Source organism: Microtus ochrogaster, unplaced genomic scaffold (genome assembly GCF_000317375.1).
Source record: "Microtus ochrogaster isolate Prairie Vole_2 unplaced genomic scaffold, MicOch1.0 UNK48, whole genome shotgun sequence".
NCBI lineage: Eukaryota > Metazoa > Chordata > Mammalia > Rodentia > Cricetidae > Microtus > Microtus ochrogaster.
Window position 1 is genome coordinate 2,263,134 of NW_004949146.1, and position 23,243 is coordinate 2,286,376.

Consider the following 23,243-nt stretch of genomic DNA (forward strand, 5'->3'; position numbering starts at 1 on the left):
TTCTACACCTGAATCAGCAGGCAACCAGAAGAGAGATGAGCCACTGGGCCTTGAATGATCTTCTAAAACGCCAGATCTCACCCTTAGTGACACATTTCCTCCTAGGCAACACCTATTCCAGCAAAACTACATGTCCTAATCCTTTAAAATAATTCCACATCCTATGTGCCTATTCGGGCCATTTTCATTCAAACCACCACAATAACCCAACAGAGAATGAGTATAAAGTAGAGAATTAAATTGAGTTTCCCTGTTGAGGTACAGTTTGGTATGATAAACTATTGGTCAGTTTTGTTCATTTGGCCTAGCATCTTCACAAGATTTTGCTATACTTCCTTACAATTGGACTTGTTTATAACATTTTCTGGAATTTTGTGCTCATAGGTAATTTTTTAAAGTTGGATTTGTTCTTATTTTATGTAAATAAGTATTTGTCTGAATGTATATCTGTACACTGCATGCATACCTGGTGAAGGTTTCTGACCCCTAGAGTTAGAGTTATAGATGATTATGAGCTATCATATGGTACAAAAAACCCAACTCAGGTTCTCAGAAAGATCAGTAAGATCTTAATCACTGAGCCATCTCTCCATGAATAGCTAGAGAGATGACTCAGTGTATAAAATAATTTGCTACTCTTCAGAGGAGCTGAGTTCCATTTTAGTACCCATGTTAGGCAGCTCTTAACTGTGTGCAACTCCAGCTGGCCTCTAAGGGTCCATGTGCATGTGCACACACACACACAGCATGAATTTACACATACATACATACATACATACATACATATGTGTGTGTAAAGCAAAATAAAATAAAAATTCATTATAAGAAAATAATACTCTATAATCAAACTGGAAAAACATTGTGTACCATAACTAGAAGATAACTTGACAGATTCATAAACTTTCAAGCAGCTTTAAAAGCTAAATTGTTCCTCTTGGTTAAAAATGAGGATTAGTTGGTATTAGTGCTACTTTAAAATGTTCTCCTTGGCATAAAATGATTGACAGGTAATTAAAACAAGAATTATGTGATAATTAGTTATATTATAATAGGCCTGATACCATAACAGCCTTAAAAATCTTTGTGATGCCAGATGGTGGTGTACATGCCTTTAATCCGAACACTTGCGAACCAAAAGCAAGCGGATCTCTGAGTTTGAGGCCAGCCTGGTCTACAGAACATGCACCAGGACAGGCTCCAAAGCTACAGAGAAATCCTGCCTTGATAAACAAGGAAAAAAAAGGCTTTGTGATTTCATGCAACAAATATCTATTTCTGATTTATCCAGCAAGTTTGGACGGATCTCTAGGACAGTTGAACCTGAATCTGGTGATAACTAGTAGTCTTCTGGCTTTACCATCTTGACTTGAGATTTGCTTTATGATTGTTGTTAGCAAGGAAGAGGCAGACTGTAAACTTACGCAGAGGTTGTGCCATTGTTGTTTATTGGCCAGAGTAGTCACATAGTTCTTAAATTGCATAGGAATTGAAAGTCATAACTGCACCTGTGCCTTAGAACTGAAGGGAGACAGGACTCTGATAAGCATCAGTGATGTCTGCCATGCTATGAACTTCCATAATACTCACTTTATTTTTTTGGATTAATTAAAAATTATCTCACATCTAAGTAGTCCCATAATATTGGGGAGCAATATTATCAATGAAATAATATTTGAAATAAAAATACATGTATATTGTTTTCTATCATTTTATTGCTCTGGCCCTTCATAAGAAGTCTTGTGATTCTGATGTCCCATTTTCAAAATAGGGTTAAGTGTGTTCTTTATGAAAGAAATGTATGAAGGTCAAGTGGATTTAGGTAAATGTAGATAATGTATAAAGTACTTATCTAAGTCTTAGTTGTCATATATTTGTTGCCTCGCTTTTTTGAAAGCAGAAGTCATTTTTAGAACTATATATCTGCAATTAGAATCAGGCTCTAAAAGAAGTTTCATATCACTAAGAAAGAAGCTATATGTAAGTTCCATACAGAATTAATTCCTCCCTGCTGGCCTTTGGTTTGCTTGTTTGACTTGTAATGTTAGGACTCAAACCCATGGCTTCTTACTTATTAGGGAAATAGTCTACCACTGATCTATTCTTCCTAAAACAAAATTGTAGCTGAAGTATTATTATACTACTGAAATATCCATTTTTTCATATTTGGTACATGGTCTCATAAAGCCCAGTCTAGCCCTCAGATTTATTATGTAGCCAAGGATGGCCTGAAACTCTTTCTCTTTCTGCTTCTATCTTCCAGTTGCTGGGATTATAGGTGTGCACTACCATAACTGATTGAATTTTTTTCTAAAAAATTGTTCTTACATTCCATTCTGCTTTGGAGTACCATATAATCTCAGAGTATGATTTAAAAATTTGTATAAATTCTGTAAGAAAGCTATTAGTAGGTGTAATGGTGGAAAACATTAGTTTTTAAGCTTTAAGGTCTAGGTCTGTAGTTCAGTGATGAAAGTGCTCTGGGTTTGATCTACAGTACAGCAAAAATGACAAAGGAATGGAAAACCATTTTTACTTGAACATTTACTTGGCAAGACTTTTAAGTTGCATAGAGGAAATGAAATTAATATTCATTTCCTCTGCACTGTCATTTTAGCCACATATACTAGAAATAGCCTGTTTTAATAGGTCAGTTGTTTCTGTCTCAACTTCTTTCTTAATTTTCTGAAAATGCTTTAGAAGTGTGTTATTCTTACTTTATACTCATTCAATTAATGTAATCTTGGCAGCTCATCCAGGATGTAGGTACTGTTGTGAACTCAGAACGACTGAAGGGCATTGTGTATACAGGATTCTACGTAGTGCTAGAAAAAGCAGAGGGTGGAAATCTTGTTTTAGCTTCTGGTTTCAAATCCTTCACCGTCCATCTTTTCATTATTCTGCTACTGTGTTATTCTGCCTCTGAATGCTGTGTCTTGAAATCTGGTTTATTTTCCATAACTGTAGCCTTCACCATCCCATGTCTCAGTAAATTGTAGGTGAGCTGTTATCATATTTAGCACCATGCTAAATATTTTTGCTAGAAATATGACCTTTTCCTTTCAAATGATTATATTTCTTGAATCCATAAGTATTTTTCTTCAACCTACATCCTTAGACTTAGATTTCTTAGTAACATAAGATCAAGTTCCCAATGTTGGCTCAAATTACTTCTTAGATAACTGTTTCCTGTCATCTCTTACATCACAACAAAATACCTGTTTTGACTTTTTGTTTATTTTTACCTATCCAATCCTATCCAATCAAATCGGTTTTCACTTGTTTTGTTTTTGATCAAGTAAACACTTTTGATGTACATCTCTCTTATGAATTATAATGATGTTAGGTAGCATTTTTTCTTTTTTGCTAAGAAATCAATGTAAATGCATACTTTCAAGGACAATATCATGCGCTATCTTTGACTTGTAGTTTTTTTGTTTTTTATATGGTGGTGTTATGACTGTTGAGCATCCTGTCTTTTCTGTGATTATGCATACTTTGCTTTGCTGGCTTACAGATAACAGTAGCTATTAATTACTTGGCTCTGATCACCATTATCTTATATGATACTTTAGCCAGGCAAAGCACCACACACCTGCCGTCCCAGAGCTCTGATGACAGAGACAGAAGGATCACTGCAAGTTTAAAGTCAGCCTAATCCAAATGGTGAGTTCTAGGTCAGCAAGAGCTACAGAATGAGACCTTGACTCAGTCAAACCAATAATTTAATCCCCTTATTAGACAAATGAAGTAATGATGAAGGTAGATAGTAGAATTAATTAAATATCTACTGAATAAAGGTACAAAGGAAAACAAAATATCCATTGTGAACTTTAAAGATAGCCTCAATTTCAATTCTCTGAGAAGGAAAACAAGTCAGAATGACATTGGACTCCACAGATCTGATAACTCTGCTTGCTGTAAAAGTACGTATTTTAGAAATAGGTTTCATTTTTTTTCTCTTCCACAACCAATGCAAATTCTGGCTTATACCATTGTCCACATCTCTTTTGTAGTCTTCAGCTCTTTGCGTTTTTCTGTATTTTCTAAGACCATGGTCTTTCCCCTTGACTCCATCCCATAATTCTCAAACATGCTTCATTCCTGTTGTCCTCAATTCCTTTCTCACATCTCTACCCTAAGGTACTGGTTCCTGTCCATTACTCAAAAACATATTTTCAGACTTTTTTTATACATATAAAGTCCCTTAATGAGGGACTAGTACTGTCTTTGTCAGAACTCAGCAGGTATAATGATTATTCTAAGGCTAGGACTGTGAATTAATAAAATCCTAAAGAAGGACTGAAGAGCTTGAAGAATAAAATTATCGCCCAAAGAGATGGCTCAGCAGTTAAGAGTTTCTTCTGAAACCATGAGAACCAGACATTGTTATGACAAGCATCATCCCACAAATGCCTCTAACCTTAAAGAAACAGACCCAGTACCCTTTTCTGGCCAGTGCCACGTCTACGGGTATACCCACCCACTTATGTACATATGCACACATTAATTTTTCTTCATAAAGAAATACCAAATCAAATGTTATTTTTTTAATCAGTTGGTGGGGATATAATGAGATTTGGGTGTTTCTTACTAATCACATGCATATAACTTGCAAGATCTTCATTTCTGACAATGATTTAACAAAAACAGGCTTAAATATTGCACTTATAGAAGAGGAGAGAATTTTGCTTTTCCAAAACTTACTTTTGGTTAAGAACCATACTATTAACACTATTAGTGTCTCACTTATATTCCCATGGAGACAATGACAGGCTTTATGTTGTGTTTTTAGCATTTAATTCTAGTTTATGTACATACACTAAGATTTAAATTGTGATTTTGTTGTCTGTTAAAAAACATCTTTCATTCTTTCATAATTGATAGTTTTTGGCCTCCAAAAATAATAAAGGAGAATTTTAATCATTTTAATGACCAGGACTTTTTACAGCAACTTTTTCATAGCATCTTTTAGGATTAACTTTGGATCCCTTAGGGGATCAGTAATGGATAAGGATTTTGAAGTACATGAAGAAACTGTTGAAGAAAAGTTCACACATCTTAAGACACCTGTAGCTCTGTGGCTAGTAATGTATTCACGTAAATTCTACATCCAATTGATCCTTTCTAGTGCTGTGCTAAACAACTTCATCTTACTGGAATGTAATTTAATTCAGTTTGAAAAATATCAAAGTAGTTCATCTAATTATTTCTTTTAAGATACTAAGCTGATTTTTTTAAAGATGATTTACTGAGCATTTGAATGTAAATCAATAATGCGCTTACTCTCCCACACACCCACATACACAAAGTCACTAAATAATATTTATATGCCCAGATGGGCAAAGTGGTACACACCTGTAATCCAAGCTATTGGGATCCTAATTTCAGGGCTAGTGTGGGCTATATGATAAGACCCTGTCACAAGGAATTTGAATATGAATTTTCAGTAAGTACAACTTCAAGTTTATGAATATACTAATATAATAAATTATTTTTGTGGTATGGAATATTCCTATTCTATAGGTTTCATGATTAAATATGTAATATCTCTTTAGCATCAGTGTCAAATTGGCATGAACTACTTTGTATTTTAGTATCCTAGCATTGTTGACTTCCTATATTAATGGCTAAGCAGTTAAACAATTGATTTTCTTATTAAACTACATCAATATTTAATCATGTTTTTAGTACTTACCATGGCTGGGCATCAGAGTAATTCTTTCTGGATAAACTTTTTATTGTAGTTGTAATTAAACTCTAAAATTTCTTTCAGTGCTTTCCTTTAATATTTTTAATATTGAATAGTTAATATTTTTGTATTTTATGACACAGAAAGCAAAGATAAGAAAATTCTTTCTTTATAAAGAGAGGAAGTAACCAAAGGTAGTGAACAATTAGCTCAAAGTTTTGGATATTAGATTTTATCTTTTCCCATTTTCAGTGATTTTTAAACATGACCCATCTCCTGTATGAGGAATGCAGTTAATTTTTTTTTTCTGGCACAAAACCTAGGGTAACCTGATCTGAGTCTGACAGAGTGTGTCGTTCATTTAAGTGCTTCCATCTGTTGCCTGCTGCTCCCCTTACTCATGACCCCTCTGTGTTTCTCTCTTTCCCTTTCCTTTTCCCTTTCCCTCTGTCCCTCTTTCCTTTTTCTCACCCCTCTTCTTTTCTACTTTCCTCTCTTTCCTCCTTTCTCTTTTTGTCCTTAGCCCCTCTGAGGAAGGCAAAGTTTGTTGAGAGCCCACGAATTCCAGAGTCCGAGCTTGGCTCCCCAACTCTCACTTCAGCTCAGAAACTGGACGTGGATGCATACTGCCCTGGTAAGCATGCATGCAGTGTCTGCTTTGGAAAAGGGAGATTTGCTCCAGGCCCACCGAGCAGAGCAGTGCTTTGCATGTATACTTCTCATAAAAACATGTTATTTCTTGTGTCTTAGCATCTATTCTCCTAAAAGAGCATAGGGTTTTACTGTACATCTTGTTTTGTTATTGGTGAAAGTAAGTATTAAGAACTGTTTCAAGGATAAATTGCAAAATAATTTTGGCAAATGAAATTTCAGGATTATTTTTGTGATTTGAAATAATTGAAGACATGTTATTTTGGCCATGTACTGATGGGAATGTTAAAAATTTGTATAGACTGTTTATTCAGTACTGTACCTTTTAAGCGTGACATGTGCCTAATTGCTGCTGGAATTTTGGATAGCTGCGGAAACACTTTAGATATTAGAAACATTAAACTTGAATTAGATACCTGAGTTTGACTCGTTTTGGACACTCACTTTATAGATAACCTCTTCCTGTGAATGGCCTGCAAACACATGTGGGCTTCACTAAAACTGTTCTTGTTTGGGAGCCAAACTGAGACAGACTCATTATCAGTGCTTAAATTCTTTCAGACTTCAGTGAGTTGCCTAGCAACACCCTTTACACTCTCCCTAAAGTGAGTCTATAGAATTGTGTCAGAAACATTCACAGCTCTAGCTGAAAATACAGATCAGAACAGTAGTAACGAACCTTGAGATACTTGTAATTAGGTCTTTTGTTTATTCCTGCTCTTTAAAATTAATGTTAAACCACTGTGGAAAAAGTAAAGAGTACACATTTCCTCCACTTGGAGAGAGAGGACAGAAAGATTCCACTTCTACAGAGGTATCATGGTCTGATTTGAAATGTCAGGGTTCTAGATCTCTGAGGCAAGCTAGGACAAATTTAAGTAAAACAGTAGAAGAAAACTTGGGCCACACCCAGATAAGTAAAGTATATTTGACTTTATGGATCCATTTTGAATGTTGAAAAACCTTGGGGATTTTATTCTTAGACTGTTCTTTGTTAAGTCAGTAATAGTTTTGTATTAGAAATCAGTTTCTTTGCTTCCCAAGGCAACAACAGCTCTTTGGATAGCACTGTATAGGTTCTTTGTCCCATGTTGAGGTGCACTTTGTAGCAAATGGCGTATTGTACTTTACACTTATTTGTAAACTTCGGTGTTATAGCGTAAAATAAATGCTGAATTCTCTACTGCATTTCCTAAATGCCCCCTCTTGACACTCTTTCCACTCAGTACTTTTCTTTTTATTTTCCCCTCTCTTCTCATCTCTTTTACCCTCCTTCCCTTCCTCATTTTGCTCCACTCCTTTGAGTGAGGGCTCTAACACAGGTTCTCACACAAGCTAAGCAAACCCTCTACCCCTCAGCTATACTGCTATCCCTCTAGAGGCTTTTCCTTTTCTAGATTCACAAGTCAGAATGACTGTCAGGGGAGCCTAATCTCCTTAGCACCATATTAATTATGTTACTGATCTAATGTAGCTGTTGTTCTGGTCATGACGCAGAGTAGCTGTGGCCTGTGAGTGACTGTGCTAAATCACTCTAGGCAGTCTTAGCAATATGATTATGTATGCATATTTTCCTCAAGCATGACTTCTTTGTTGGTAGAATCAAACTTAAGGTCTTCAGAACACCAGAAAGAATCAGCGATGCCAGAATGATTGTTTAAATGCTTTGTAGGCCTTCCTTTTACAATCCTAAACAGATTGATAGTATAGAAACTTTGTACCAGTTTATGCTTTTATAATGTTTTTAGCTCCTCTAAAAAGTAAGTTTTCTTTTGAGATGAGAATGTAACCTGAGACTTGACTGTAGTATTTCTAGGTAGTATCAAGAATTAGCAGTAAACAAAATGAATTAATGAGTATGCAACAGACAAACCTGAGACTTAGAGAAGGCTACCCCAGAGTACAATGCGTTGTCATACTGACTCCATTGATTGAAAGGTTTCAGAAGCTGCCTTAGATCTGAGATCTCCCTGCCCTCCTGCCCTCCTGCTCTCCTGCCCTCCTGCCCTCCTATCCTACCTTGTTTTTCCTCCCCTGAAGCAGCAGGGGCACAGACTTTCTCTGAAGTTGCATTACCTGCCTAAAGATAGACTCTCTGACAAAAGGAACACAGTTGTTAGCAGTCTTCTCCCAGGGAACCTCACCAGCAGGAAGAGTGACTGTCACAGCAAAGGAGACTGAAGATTGACACCATGCCTAGGTGTCAACTAAACTTTGTCATAGGATTTCATTTATTCTTCTGCAAGTCTGCTTATCTTTTAAAAAAATAATTTACTGTCCCTAAGTTGTCCACATCATCTCTCCTCTGTGAAGAGGACCTATAAACATAGTGATGTTCCTGGGCATCTTAATACTTCTTTGCTGCCTAGGATGCATTCAATACATTTGCCTGCCTTTTCTATTGGCCTGTCTACTGTTAGCCTATTTCATAAATTCAGTTATCAGAACTTTAGGAAATAGAAAGAAGGGGATATTTTTTCTACTTCTACAAAACAAGTAGCAAATCCATGGGTTTTGTAATTGTTAATGTAAGATGTGGGGTTGGTGAAGGTCTTTTCACATTCTGTAGGCTGCTGTTTTGTCTTGTTGACTGTGCCCTTTGTTTTACAGAAGCTTCTCAGTTTCAGAAGGTCCCATTTATTAATTGCTGTTCTCAGTGTTTGTGCTACTGGGTTTATATTTAGGACGTGGTCTCCTATACCAATGAGTTTAAGTGTACTTCCCACTTTCTCTTCTATAAGATTCAGTGTGGTTAGTTTTATGTTGAAGTCTTTGATCCATTTGGATTTGAGTTTTGTGCATGGCAATAGACATGGATCTATTTTCATTCTTCTACATGTTGATATATAGTTATGCCAGCACAATTTGTTGAATATGTTTTCTTTTTCCCATTTTATATTTTTTGCTTCTTTGTCAAAAATCAGGAGTTTGTAGGTGTGTGGATTGATATCCGAGTCTTCAATATGATTCCATTGGTCCTCCTATGTGTTTTTATGCCAATATCAGGCTGTTTTTCTTTACTGTAACTCTGTAGTAGAGCTTGAAGTCAGAGATTGTGATGCCTCCAGAAGTTCTTTTATTATACTGGGTTGTTTTGGATATCCTGGGTTTTTTGCTTTGGAACTAATTCTTGTAGAACAGGCTGGCCTCAGACTCGCAGGGATCTGAGTGCTGGGATTAGAGGCAGTGCCCTCCCCCCCAGGATTACATGTCACTTTAATGTAGAACAGGCTGGCCTCAGACTCACAGGGATCTGAGTGCTGGGATTAGAGGCAGTGCCCCCCCAGGATTACATGTCACTTTAATGCTCCATTCTTGGAGCCCGTATATTAGTCAGTAAAATCTTGGGTTTTAGAGTCAGACCTGGGTTTAATATCTTTTTCTTTTTGACAGGGGAAGCAGGTACAGGGAATTAAATGAAGGGCCACGTTGAGCTAAATCCCCAACTTATCTGGATTTAATTTCTGACTCTCTTTCTGCTAGGTGTGTAGTGCTCTAACTTTCACACATACCAAAAAGAGGAAAAAAAGGTTTTGAGTATACTACCATAATTCCAGCCCTCAAGAGGCTAAGGCAAGGTTATTAAAAGTTTGATCATCTGGGCCATACTGTGAATTTGGGCCTAGTCTAGCTTACATACTAAAATGTGCCTTAAAAACAGTAGGTCTAGACATACTCATTCTGAGACCAGAGTTGAAAGGACCAGAGAAACCACTTGTTTATTAGTCAATCACCAGAGCACAAGTTCATAATAATTCTGTTATCTAGGTAAAGCTATGTGCCTGAGTCCCAAGAAATCCTGTAGAAAGGCGTAAACTTAGAGTGTTTCCATGAATATACCCCAAGTTTCAACAGTTACAGTATTTTCACTCTGACTCCGTTTATTCCTCTGCCTCATCTTTAGTTGTGGCCAAGGGAACTAAATGTGAGGTGATGCCTTAATACCAGCTGCTCTGTGAGTGGGGAGGTACCAGAGTCCCTGCCTCTCATTTTTGCTGATTGGTGCATTTAGGAGCTATTTTTGCAAGAACATGGAAAAGCTCTTGTACTTTCTCAATACTTGGTGTGAGTTACTCATTTTTTAGTATTCCAAAAAGGAGAACTTCAACAAATTGTTTAAGAACTAAGAAATGGAAATATAATCAAGTTTGTTTTGGTAGTTGGGTCAAGATGTTTTTTTTATACCTCTGTTAGAAAGAACACAGAGATTCATTTAGTATTACCACAAAGAGATGTCATATTTAAATTGATAAGAAATCAGTAGTTTTTAATGAATGGATTGTGTAAATGGCATAGCACATGCTAAGAGAATGCTGAGAATTAAGAAAAAAATGAAAGACAAAATATTTCATTATTTGTATGCAGCCATTATGTTAGGATAAAGATTAGAGGTTTAAATGATTTTCTATTAGGTATTTGCCTCTTTGGAAAATAATCATTATTTTCTCCCTGGGTATTGCCTACTTGAAGCAGAAGGTACTTTTACAGGTGATGTATACCTGCTGAGTAGAGAATTGGTACCTTTAAAATAAAGGCTCATAAAATGTCTTCTGAAATATTCACTGGCTTTTTAAAAGCAGCTTAATTTTTTTGCTTGTGTTATATTTATCACAGAACTTAATTTGCTGTGATTTAAATTGCATTTCATTTCTCCCATGTTTATGGAATGGTGCCCATGTTTCATAAGTGTATATCTAACACCTAACAGAGTGCTGGACAGCCAAAATTCTCAGTAGAAAAAAATTTTTTTAAGTCAGTAAGTATTTTCCCATATTGTCTAATATCAAATAACTGCAGTGTATTCTGTTAAAGAGAAAAATAAATGATCATAGGAACAGGTATGGTGATGCATGCTTGTTATCCAGCACTTGGAAGGCTGAGTCAGGAGACTTGATGGGACTTTGAGGACAACCTGGGCTGTAAAAGACCCTGTTTCAAATAACCAAATATTTACCAATTGCATATTTTTTTAAATCTCACATTTTAACATAGTAATGCAGTTGTTAAGAACATGGGCTCCCTGGACGGAGGTGCTGCGCATGCCTTTAATCCCAGCACTAGGGAGACAGAGACAGATGGATCTCAGTGAGTTTGAGACCAGTCTGGTCTACACTAGTTCCAGGACAGGCTCCAAAGCTATAGAGAAAACCTGTCTTAGGGGGAAAGAGGGAGGGGTCTTGAACCAGACAGCCTGTATTTAAAATATTAACAGTTGCTTTATTGACACTGAGCCCTTAGCAAGCAAGCACTTCATCTTTGCAGATTTTTCTACTTGTAAAATAGGATATTATGAGTATTAAATGATTTAATATATTTTATGAACATAGGGATTGATCAGCTAGTAGTGCCTTAGTAAACATCATGTTTAATGCTGTTAACACTATCAGTAATGTGGTATTGATTAGAAATAATCATTTTTAAAACATTAAATATTTTGTATGTAGTCAGTTTTTATCATAGGATTTGACATTTGAGTTGAATTGTAAACTCAAGCAGAATTTCTATCTGAAAATTATTCTCTCTGCTCCTTTTTCTTCAGTCTACTATTCAACATCATACTCATTGAAGTATTAATTTCAGATATGACTCCTTCATCTTCCACCTTCCACTCTCCCAAGACAATTTTATTTATTTCTTCTCTATGCTTTTTAGTACCTCCTTTGACTTGTAAAATAGTTCTTATATACATCAGCTGCTTAACATAATCATTAGAAAAGTATGAGAAGAGGAGTTGGTAAAGTTGTTTGTGATTTGTTATTGCAATAGTATTGAATGTATTTTATACCCAATGGGAAAAACTTACCTAAACACATTATCTTTAATTTTTGAGAGAGGAAGGTTCATCTTTTATATCAAGTTTCCCAAAGGCCTGAGAGGTAAGATAGTAAGATCCAGAATACAACTGAAAATGTGTCTCTCAAAAGCTGAACCAAACTTAAGCCCTCTTACCAAATGAGTCATTTTCCAGCACCCCAGATGATATGTTTTAATACATTTTGTATATAATTTCCTCCAAGTCTTTAAAACAGAGATTTGCTTGCCTCTGCCTCCTGAGTGCTGGAATTAAAGCCATGCTCCACCACCTCTTGGCTTGGAAGATCTAGACTTTTATGGTATTAAATTTGTTAATATTTAATTACTCTACTTCATTTGAACATTTAAATAGATATTGAATTTGAAATATTTACTTCCGTTTTCATAAGTTTCACTTCTTTCTTCAAAATAATTGTTCCATTCTGAAAGTCGGTGCCTGTGTCCTTAATTCATTGTTTGTGGATTTTTTATTAACATTCAACATAAATACAGAAAAGTGTCTGAATGTAATTCTTTGTTCTGAAGTCTTATGAAGTGAACACACTCCTATGTATTAGGTGCTCCCAGACTTGAGACACAGAACCTTATCTGTTCTGTGCTCTTGTGTTCAGACACTTTCCTCATGCCTCCTCCATGCTCTTACCTGTCTTTTGTTTGTTTCACTGCCTTTTTAGCTTTATATAAGTGAAGTCCTTTAGTGTGTATTCTTCATATTTTGCAAGGTGTTTTTATTGCTCTTATTTCATTTTCCATTATTTTTTTATTTTTTATTAAAAAGAAAAAAAAATTTCCGCCTCCTCCCACCCCTCTCCCCTCCCCCCACTTTTCTCCTCCTCCCTCTCCAGTCCATAGAGCAGTCAGGGTTCCCTGCCCCGTGGAAAATCCAAGGTCCTCCCCCTTCCATCCAGGTCTAGGAAGGTGAACATCCAAACTGGTTAGGCTCCCACAAAGCCAGAACATGAAGTAAGATCAAAACCCCGTGCCATTGTCCTTGGCTTCTCATCAGCCCTCATTGTCCGCCATGTTCAGAGAGTTCGGTTTTATCCCTTGCTTTTTCAGTCACAGACCAGCTGGCCTTGGTGAGCTCCCAATAGATCAGCCTCACTGTCTCAGTGGGTGGGTGCACCCCTCGTGGTCCCGACTTCTTTGCTCAGGTTCTCCCTCCTTCTTCTCCTCATTGGGACCTTGGGAGCTCAGTCCAGTGCTCCAGTGTGGGTCTCTGTCTCTATTTCCATCCATCACCAGATGAAGGTTCTATGGTGGTATGCAAGATATTCATCAGTATGACTATAGGATAGGGTCATTTCAGGTTCCCTATCCCCAGCTGCCCAAGGAACTAACTGGGGACATCGCCTGGGGCACCTGGGAGCCACTCTAGGTTCGAGACTCCTAAGGTGGCTCCCTTAACTAAGATATGTGCTTCCCTGCTCCCCTATCCAACCCTCCTATATCCCAATCATCCCGTTCCCCCAAGTTCCCCCCATCCTCCCCTTCTCACTTTTACCTCCCCCTCTCCCCTTACCCCCATCCCGCCCCACCCCCAAGATCCCAGTTTTATTTTTAGCATCTTGTTAACAAAATTTTCCAAAAAATGACACCTACCAGTCACGTGGCACTCACAGAATTGTTCATTGAACAAAATCTGAAATCAACCATCAATAATGATTGATGGTTGATTGTGAGTGCCACGTGACTGTTAGGTGTCATTTTTTGGAAAATTTTGTTAACAAGATGCTAAAAATACAGGTGTTGAATGTTATAAATTTTAAATTACATTTATTTAATGGAAAAAGCAGTGAGAAGTGTAGGTATAGCAGGTGTGTGGAAGCCATTTCTCAACTTTTGTTAGATTTTTTTTTTCATTGACTTGGGGTGCAGGGATTTATTTTCTGGATACAGGCCTCTGTTGGTTATATGAATTGCAGTTTTTTTAAATTCTGATGTCATTTTAAAAAAAAATATAGAACGCTTCTTGAATTTGTGTGTCATCCTTGAAATTGGATCATGCTCATCTCTGAATCATTACAAATTTAGTATATGTGCTGCCAAATTGCAGTTGTCTTTAGCCACTGTGTCGCTTGCCTTTTCCCTTTTACTAGTGTCTTATTTATAGACTTTACTCTGCCAGATTTTGCTTTGTTGTTGCTACTTTTTGTGTATCAAGGAATTTTGGGGGCTGGAGAGGTGGCTCAGAAGTTAAGAACACGCCGGGCGATGGTGGCGCACGCCTTTAATCCCAGCACTCGGGAGGCAGAGGCAGGCGGATCTCTGTGAGTTCGAGACCAGCCTGGTCTACAGAGCTAGTGCCAGGACAGGCTCCAAAGCCACAGAGAAACCCTGTCTCGAAAAACCAAAAAAAAAAAAAAAGAAGAAGTTAAGAACACTTACTACTCTTGTAGAAGACTTAGGTCAGTTCCCAGTACCCTCATCAGGTAGTTACCAACCATCCATCACTCTATTCCAGGGAAGCCAAAGCCCTCAGGATTCCACAGGCACCTGCACTCATGTGTAGATATCAGGGCGGACTGTGAAGGTGTCCATACAGGCAGTGTTCTGCTAAGAGATGAGAATGAAAATATGGTTCAAATTGATCAGACTTTGGAGAGTGTAATGCCAGCTAGTTCATTGTCAGTATATATAAATCTTTGAAGAAAGAAATTGAAGAAGACACAAGAAAATGGAAAGATCTCTCATGCTCTTGGGTAGGTAGAATTAACATAGTAAAAATGACAATCTTACTAAAAGCAATCTACAGATTCAATGCAATGACCATCAAAATCCCAGTACAGTTCTTCACAGACCTAGAAAGAACAATACTAAACTTCATATGGAAAAGCAAAAAACCCAGGACAGCCAAAACAATCCTGTCCAATAAAGGATCTTCTGGAGGCATCACAATACCTGATTTCAAGCTCTACTACAGAGTTACAGTAAAGAAAAACAGCCTGATATTGGCATAAAAACACATAGGAGGACCAATGGAATCATATTGAAGACTCGGATATCAATCCACACACCTACAAACTCCTGATTTTTGACAAAGAAGCAAAAAATATAAAATGGGAAAAAGAAAACATATTCAACAAATTGTGCTGGCATAACTATATATCAACATGTAGAAGAATGAAAATAGATCCATGTCTATTGCCATGCACAAAACTCAAATCCAAATGGATCAAAGACTTCAACATAAAACTAACCACACTGAATCTTATAGAAGAGAAAGTGGGAAGTACACTTAAACTCATTGGTATAGGAGACCACGTCCTAAATATAAACCCAGTAGCACAAACACTGAGAACAGCAATTAATAAATGGGACCTTCTGAAACTGAGAGGCTTCTGTAAAACAAAGGGCACCGTCAACAAGACAAAACAGCAGCCTACAGAATGTGAAAAGACCTTCACCAACTCCACATCAGACAGGGAGCTGATCTCAAAAATATACAAAGAACTCAAGAAATTGGTCATCAATAGAACAAATAATCCAATAGAAAAATGGGGTACAGACCTAAACAGAGAACTCTAAACAGAGGAATCTAAAATGACTGAAAGACACTTAAGGAAATGCTCAACATCCTTAGCCATCAGAAAAATGCAAATCAAAACAACTCTGAGATTTCATCTTAGACCTGTAAGAATGGCCAAGATCAAAAACACTGATAACAGCTTATTCTGGAGATGGTGTGGGGTAAAGGGAATACTCCTCTGTTGCTGGTGGGAATGCAAACTAGTACAGCCCCTTTGGATATCAGTATGACGATTTCTCAGAAAATTAGGAAACAACTTACCTCAAGACCCAGTAATACCACTTTTGGGTATATACCCAAAGGATGCTTAATCGTACCATAAGGACATGTGCTCAACTATGTTCATAGCAGCTTTGTTTGTCATAGCCAGACCCTGGAAACATAATCGAGTATAATCAGTTCAAAGTCACACAAAGAAAAACTAGGATTAGAACTCAGACCCTGACTCCAAAATTCAGGCTTCCAATTACCATGATTTAGTGTCTTGCTGGAAGGAAATGGTATAACTAATGAGTGTTGAAATAAGAAACGCTAAGGGTGTACATAGTGAGAGAACATTTGCCTATTATGTCCAAGACCCTGTGTTTGATCTCTTGCACTGTAAAACAAGTAACCTAGTAGCAAGCATACTGTTTATAGTATTTTAATTTCAGCAACTATAATAACACATATATTCTATAACCTGCTGACCTCTATTGTTATCTTGGTCAGAGACCACGCTAGGCCTTTTACCTATAAAACCTACCCTTATGGCCACAAGTACTTTGTAAAGGAGTTTCTATGTAGTCACACCTTCAGCGTTACTGTGCACCTGGAATGGGAACGACTGGGGACTGAACCAGCTACCTAGGCCAGAGTGGGCCTGAGCAAGCAAGTTCCATGGGAGCAGGAGCGGATCCAGTCCAGGGACATTGGTAGACCAGGACTGAGCTGACCACCTGGAAATGATTGTTGCCTGGAAACTTTTTCCCAAATTGTACTGTGTTTTATTTATTTTTTATTGTTTTTATTGAGCTATATATTCTCTGTACCCCTCTTCCTCCCCCAACCTTCACCCTATCCCATGATTACCACACTCCCAATTTACTCAGGAGATCTCTTTTTCTACTTCCCATATAGATTAGATCTATGTAAGTCTCTCTTAGTGTCCTCATTGTTGTCTAAGTTCTGTGGAATTATTGTGATTTATAAGCTGGTTTTCTTTGCTTTATGTTTAAAACCACTTATGAGTGAGTACATGTGATAACTGTCTTTCTGTGTCTGGGTTACCTCTCTGAAAATAATGTTTTCTAGCTCCATTTTCATGCAAAATTCAAGATGTTATTTTTTTCTTCTCTGTAATACTCCATTGTGTAAATGTACCATATTTTCCTTATCCATTCTTCAGTCGAGGGGCATACTCCATATGCCTCCGTCTAAAAAGGGATTGTTTGTGAGCTGAAGGAGAACAATTTATCATTTTATTTAATCAGTAAACAACAAGCTTCAGTCATTTGAAAGAATACTAGCACATAAATGCATATTTACAGTATAAAATAATTCTACCTATTATTTCTGTTCTGTTGAAAAGAAATTTACGGTGCCCATTGAAAGGAAAATAGATTCTCTGACGTAAATTCAATAATAGTTTTATCTAGATTTCTTCCACAGACAGAACTTTAGTTTAGTACTAGTATACAAAAAGATACATGCATCTCTTGTCTAATCCAGTTTGTGACCATAGGAGGGAAGTCAAGATAAATAAGAAACTGAATGTTAAAAACCAAAATTTTTCTTAGCATTTGAAGTATTTAAATGTTTAATACTGATTATCATAAATTATAAAAAAACTTTTGTATCCTGGTGACAAACCATGTGACACTATAACTAAAGTTTGCTGTAATAGAAAAATATAAAAAGCATTCTAAAATACTACATAGGATTTGTGTATGGTTTCTTACAAAGTGAGAGTTGCTTGCATCTGAACCAAAAAAATACTTACTTATGCCCATGTAAATATATCATTTAAAAAAATTCCATATCACATTTATAATGAATCATTTTAAGCTCCCTAGCTCAGTTTTGATTGATTAAAAAAAATCTTCTTAGGAATGAGTAGTATAAGGTGGGGGCAGGGGGATGGTCCCCATGGATGGCACTATTTTCTCTTCAGCATCTCTCAATGGAAAAGATAATTCTTATAGTGGCCATTAAAATGCCACTCAATCTAGAATGGAAACCCAAAAGGCTAATTGTATGGAAAAAATGTGACATTCTTTAAGCAAGAGGGCTAAAATGAATAGCAGAGATCAGGAATTTTAAGAATCTAAATTTCAGGGCAAAAATGAGCCATGGTTTCCTTTTGAAGTAATAAAAATATTCTAAAATCAGATTGTGGTGATGGTGGTGTAACTTTATGAATAAACTGAGAGCCACTGCATTATATAATCACTGAAGTAAAATTTACAATATATGAATTGTGTCTCATTTGGGGTAGAAGATGAAGTGGTGGTGACTGAAGCTCCTTAGCTTAGAGCAGGAGCACAACCAGTATAAGAAGGTTTGTGTACAGGGTCACCTTAGCTGACACTTAAATGTGTTACCTGGAGGGAAAACAGACTAGGGACAGAGGCCACTTTGTTAATATTATAGGAAGAGAATTATATCTTATGAACTAACCCTAAGGAGGTATTGAGTTAAAATTAGAGTTGTCACTGAGAACTCTGTGTGTGTGGATTTACAAACAAAAATGGAAATGTATATGTATAAACTATGTGTATATACTTAAGGAAATAATATGTGTGTAGGTATATATATTTGCACATATATGTACATATAAATACTACTTTACAAATATATGTGTATATGAATACAGTGTAATTGTTCATTGAGCAGGTCCTGGAGGAAGTGATACCCCAATAACAATTGACATACCTAGTATATAGCTGTTATACCTTCTTTTTTCTCTAAGAATAACAAAGGCTTCTGAAGAGCTTTTCTGATTCTGTAACTGAGACAGGAAAAATACCAGATGAGCCTACAAAATCATGCACCATAGAGCTATGTCCAAAACATGGCAAGAATGTGTTAAAAGGCCATAAGAACCAAATTTAAGAAGCTTGCTTACCCTGGCTAAGTATAAAATGATTTAAACTAAATACTGATAGTAACCAATTATAACCCAGTATGTAAGATAGGAATCAGTGAAATGGATGGGTGGGTGGGTGGATGGATGGATGGATGGATGGATGGATGGATGGATGGATGGATGGATGGATGGATGTTTGGATGGATGGATGGATGTTTGGATGGATGGATGGATGGAGAAGAATCACTATTTGAAAACATTGATAGTAATCCAACCAGGGAATGTTAATACTCCAAATAGAAAAATTTATTAAAGAAATGTCAGACAAGTATCTATTTATACATCACTATTCATACTATTCACTGTAGCTAAAAGCTGAAAACAACTATCCAGATGTCCAACAGCAGATGAACGAATGAATACTATTAAAAAGGAATGCCATTCTAAAACATGTTGCAGCACAAAGAACCTTGAACCCGTTATATAAAGTGATATAAGCCAGAATCCAAAGAGTAAAATACTGTATGATTCTATTTACACAGGGTGCTTAGAATAGGCACATTCATCAAGGAAGAAAGTAGACTAACAGTCACTAGGGGCTGGTGAGAGGAGGAGGACAAGGAGAAACATCACTGTTTAATGCAGCTGTATTTCTTGGGGGCAATGAAAAGTTCTAAAAGTGGATAGTGACTGTGGTTACACAACACTGTGTATCTACTTAAGGTAGAAGAATTTCATCCTAAAAACAGCTTAAAGGAAATTCCATATATGTGGAATTATTGTATGTATATGTGTGTATGTGTGTATATGTAACAAAATATATTAATAAATGAAGCATTTTATATAATTCTATCAAAATGCTTATTAATTACAAGGGGGAAATATAATTTTGAAATAGAAAATTCTGGTACACACTGGCCTGACCAAGTGATCCAAGTTAACATAGCAAAACTTTTTTGACATTTCTGCAAAGAAATGCATAGCCTGGATAGACTCAGAAGATAAATTGAAGAACATTGCACTAAATACCTAGACTGTAAGCCTTATAAGAGTCAAGGTCATGGCAGTAAACAGTAAAGTACTATTTCTTAGTTTCAAAATGACCTGATAACTAAGTGAGTTGTGTAATGCTGCAATGCTACCTTCTAATCTAGAGCATGTCACCAAGGATTCAAGGATTCAAGCCTGGGGCTGAGGTTATAGTAATGGGAAAGGTCAGGATACTGACCTTTCTGGCCTGTGAGTTATACAAAAGAATGTGTTTATAGAAAATGGTCAGCTATGGAGGATAAGGAGAATTCTACGTTTTATATGGCTGGGGGGGCAGAAATTCTTTGTACTATTTTGAAACTTTATCAAAAGTTTAAATTACTTCAGCCTATAAAAGGAGTACTTATACAAACTCTTTAAAAAGAGAAACCATCTAAAGAACTTGAATGATGGAGCTGTTGCAACTAAAACATAGATCCAAGAATGAGACTGTTTGAAAGCTACTGGTCAAATAACAGGACCATTAACATGTTACAGTGTTACATGTAACCTTTACATATTACCATGCTACAAAAACATTTCTTCAATTCAAGTATTTTTATACATAGATTGAGAATAGTCTCAATAGATTGTGAAAATTACAATCTTTAAAAGTAGGGAAATCAAGGGCTCGGGAGAGGGTTCAGTTATTAACGTGTTTGCGATTCAAGCCAGCAGACTCGAGTCCAATCTCCCACCCACATAAAACCTGTCATGGTGGCACATGATTGTAATCCCATTACTGGGGTGGTAGAGACAGGCAGATCTCTAGGACTAACTGGCCAGCCCTTCCCAGCCCTGGGAAAGTGAAAGACCAGCATCTCAGAAACAAGGTAAATGCTGCTCAGGAACAACACTGAGGCTTACCTCTGACCTCTACACACACAAGCATACATGCACTCATGCAGAAGTTTAAAAATTCAGCTGATAGACTTGAGCATTATAATTTTTGAACTTAGAATGTGAAAACTAAAGAAAAACAAACAATATAAAAACAGCAATAGAACTAAACCATTTTGTTTTTAAGATTTATGTTTGCTGTCTTCTTGCTGCAGGTGATGTTGAACAGGAACTTGGTCCACCTCCTTCTGTAGATGAGGCAGCAAACACACTCATGACTCGTCTGGGTTTCCTCCTTGGAGAGAAAGTCCCGGAAGTACAGCCAGGTGATCAGTACAGCATGGAAGTACAGGATGAAAATCAGGTAAGCTATGCCCTATCAACTTGACTAACCAATGGAAATTGGCATTTTATAGCAGGAAAGAAAGATGATGTGGGTGTGTGCTCATCCTGAAAGGAATGATATCAATTGTTAGAATTCATTTTGTGGCCTATAACTTAATTTCCCATAATCACAGTATTTCTTGTTTGTGTTTTATATGTGCAAAAGCCAAAAAACAAACTAATGAATGACTAAATAATAAGTTACTCAAATGAAAGAACTGAGGGATTAACACTGCACTGAGAAATTAAGAGCATACACTATTCTCAACTATATATGCATTATTGGCAGGTTGATGATATGTTGAGCCTAGAGCAGATCTTAATCGGTTTCTAAAACTACCAATTACTTCTACCACAGTAGAATTAATTATAAAATAGCTTAGAAAATGACAGCTAAAAGTTAAACATCCCCAAATGTTTAGCAATTAAATAATATGCATCTCAGCAGCCTTTGAATCCAGAAAATTAGAAAAGATTTTAAACTATTGCAATGAAAACTAAGTATAACATATAGGATGTAGCTCAAGGTTTACTGAAAAATAATAAAGACTAGTTTTGAATGCATTTATTAGAAAAGTTGAAAATCTGAGAAATTAATGGTCTGAGAATCTTTGTCAGAAAGCTTTAAAATATTATTTTAGAGTTAACTTTCTTTTGGGTGATGTCCTAGTTTGTTTTTTCTCAACTTGACACAAGTTAGAGTTATCTGGGAAGAGGATCTCAGTGAGAAGTGGGGCTGTCAGATTGCCTGTAGTCATTTTCTTGATGAACGCTTGATGTGAGGGCCTAGCTCACTGTGTGTAGTAACACCCATGGGCAAGTGGTCTGAGACTATAAGAAAGCAACCAGAGGAAACTAGTGGGAACAAACCAGTGAGCAGCAATCCTCCATGGCCTCTGCTTGAGTCCTTCCTCCAAGTTTCTGCTTTGAGTTCTTCCTCTGACTTTCTTCATGATTGGACTATAACTGTAGGCTGAAATAGACTTCTTTTCCAAGTTGCCTTTAACCTTTATCTCAGTAATAGAAACCTAACTATTTCAGTGACTTATATATTCAGGCCTGGGGAGATGTCTTGACCTACCCCTACCCTGGGAACCAATCCTAGGGCCTTATGCTTGCTAGGTAAGAGCTTTACCACTGAGGTAACTCCCAGATACTTTTAATTTCTTGATATTTATGTCAGGTTAGCATATGACTGCTCTAATAATGACTACTATAGTGATACCCTCCTCCTTCTCATAGCCAAACACTTATTTATTTATTTTTTTGCTACAAAGCTACATTTCTTCAAAGATGATAAAATTACTCATCTTGCTTTGGAGAGTCTTCATGTCATTGTGATTTCAAATCACGTTACAAGTATGTAGACTGTGCCTTACTTTTAAATAAGACTGTATCTCCAAGTAAAACTCTAAAGCATAGGCTGGGAAATAGCTGGTAAGTGCTTGGCCAGCAAATGAAAGGCCCTGGTTTAATTTTTAGCCTCCCACCAAGAAGAAAAAAAAAGAAAGGTGACAAGGTAACAGGATTATTGTAACAGCAATAATAATGCTTTGTAAGCTGAAAGTGCCATATAAATAGAAAGAATACAGTAATATATAGCATAATTAGCATGTATAATATGTAAGACTATGTTTAGAGAATACTATTTCATTACCTTCATATTTTTAATAATTTCATTTTTGTATTTATTATTATTACTATTACATTTATATATTGGTGTATGTATCAGAAAAATGTACCTTGGCATATATGTGGAGCTCAGAGGGCAACTTATGAGAGTCAGTTTTTTCCTTTACTGTGTGGGTCCCAAGAATCAAACTCAGGTCATCAGGCTTGCTCAGCTATCTCCCTGGTCCCCATTTTCATGTTTCTTTCTTTTCTTCTTATTAAGTGTATTGGTATTTTACTTGTATGTAAGAAGTGAAAGTATATAAAAATATTTTAAAGACTGATAAGCATTACATAAACGTAAAACTAATGACACTTGTAGCTTCTTGGAAAAGAATATTTTTAAATGTTCTGGAGCCACATAGAAAGTGGCTCTATTGACCATTGGAATTTGTAGTCTAGGGGGACTATTAAGAAGTAGGAGATCAGCCGGGCGGTGGTGGCGCACGCCTTTAATCCCAGCACTCGGGAGGCAGAGGTAGGCGGATCTCTGTGAGTTCGAGTCCAGCCTGGTCTACAGAGCTAGTTCCAAAGACACAGAGAAACCCTGTCTCGAAAAACCAAAAAAA

At 36.7% G+C, this 23,243-nt stretch overlaps 1 protein-coding gene and 1 non-coding gene across 2 annotated transcripts in view; one reads left to right on the plus strand and one right to left on the minus strand.

The window, feature by feature from the left end:
- Tanc2 (tetratricopeptide repeat, ankyrin repeat and coiled-coil containing 2) overlaps positions 1 to 23,243 on the plus strand; it is a 345,611-nt gene that overhangs the window by 160,068 nt on the left and 162,300 nt on the right. The window contains exon 5 of the mRNA XM_026777178.1: positions 20,835 to 20,983. Coding sequence (XP_026632979.1) covers positions 20,835 to 20,983 — 149 coding nt within the window. The remainder of the gene's footprint in view (positions 1 to 20,834; positions 20,984 to 23,243) is intronic.
- Positions 14,109 to 14,210, minus strand: LOC113455484. Its single transcript, XR_003376585.1, has one exon. It is a non-coding gene; the product is annotated as a U6 spliceosomal RNA (small nuclear RNA).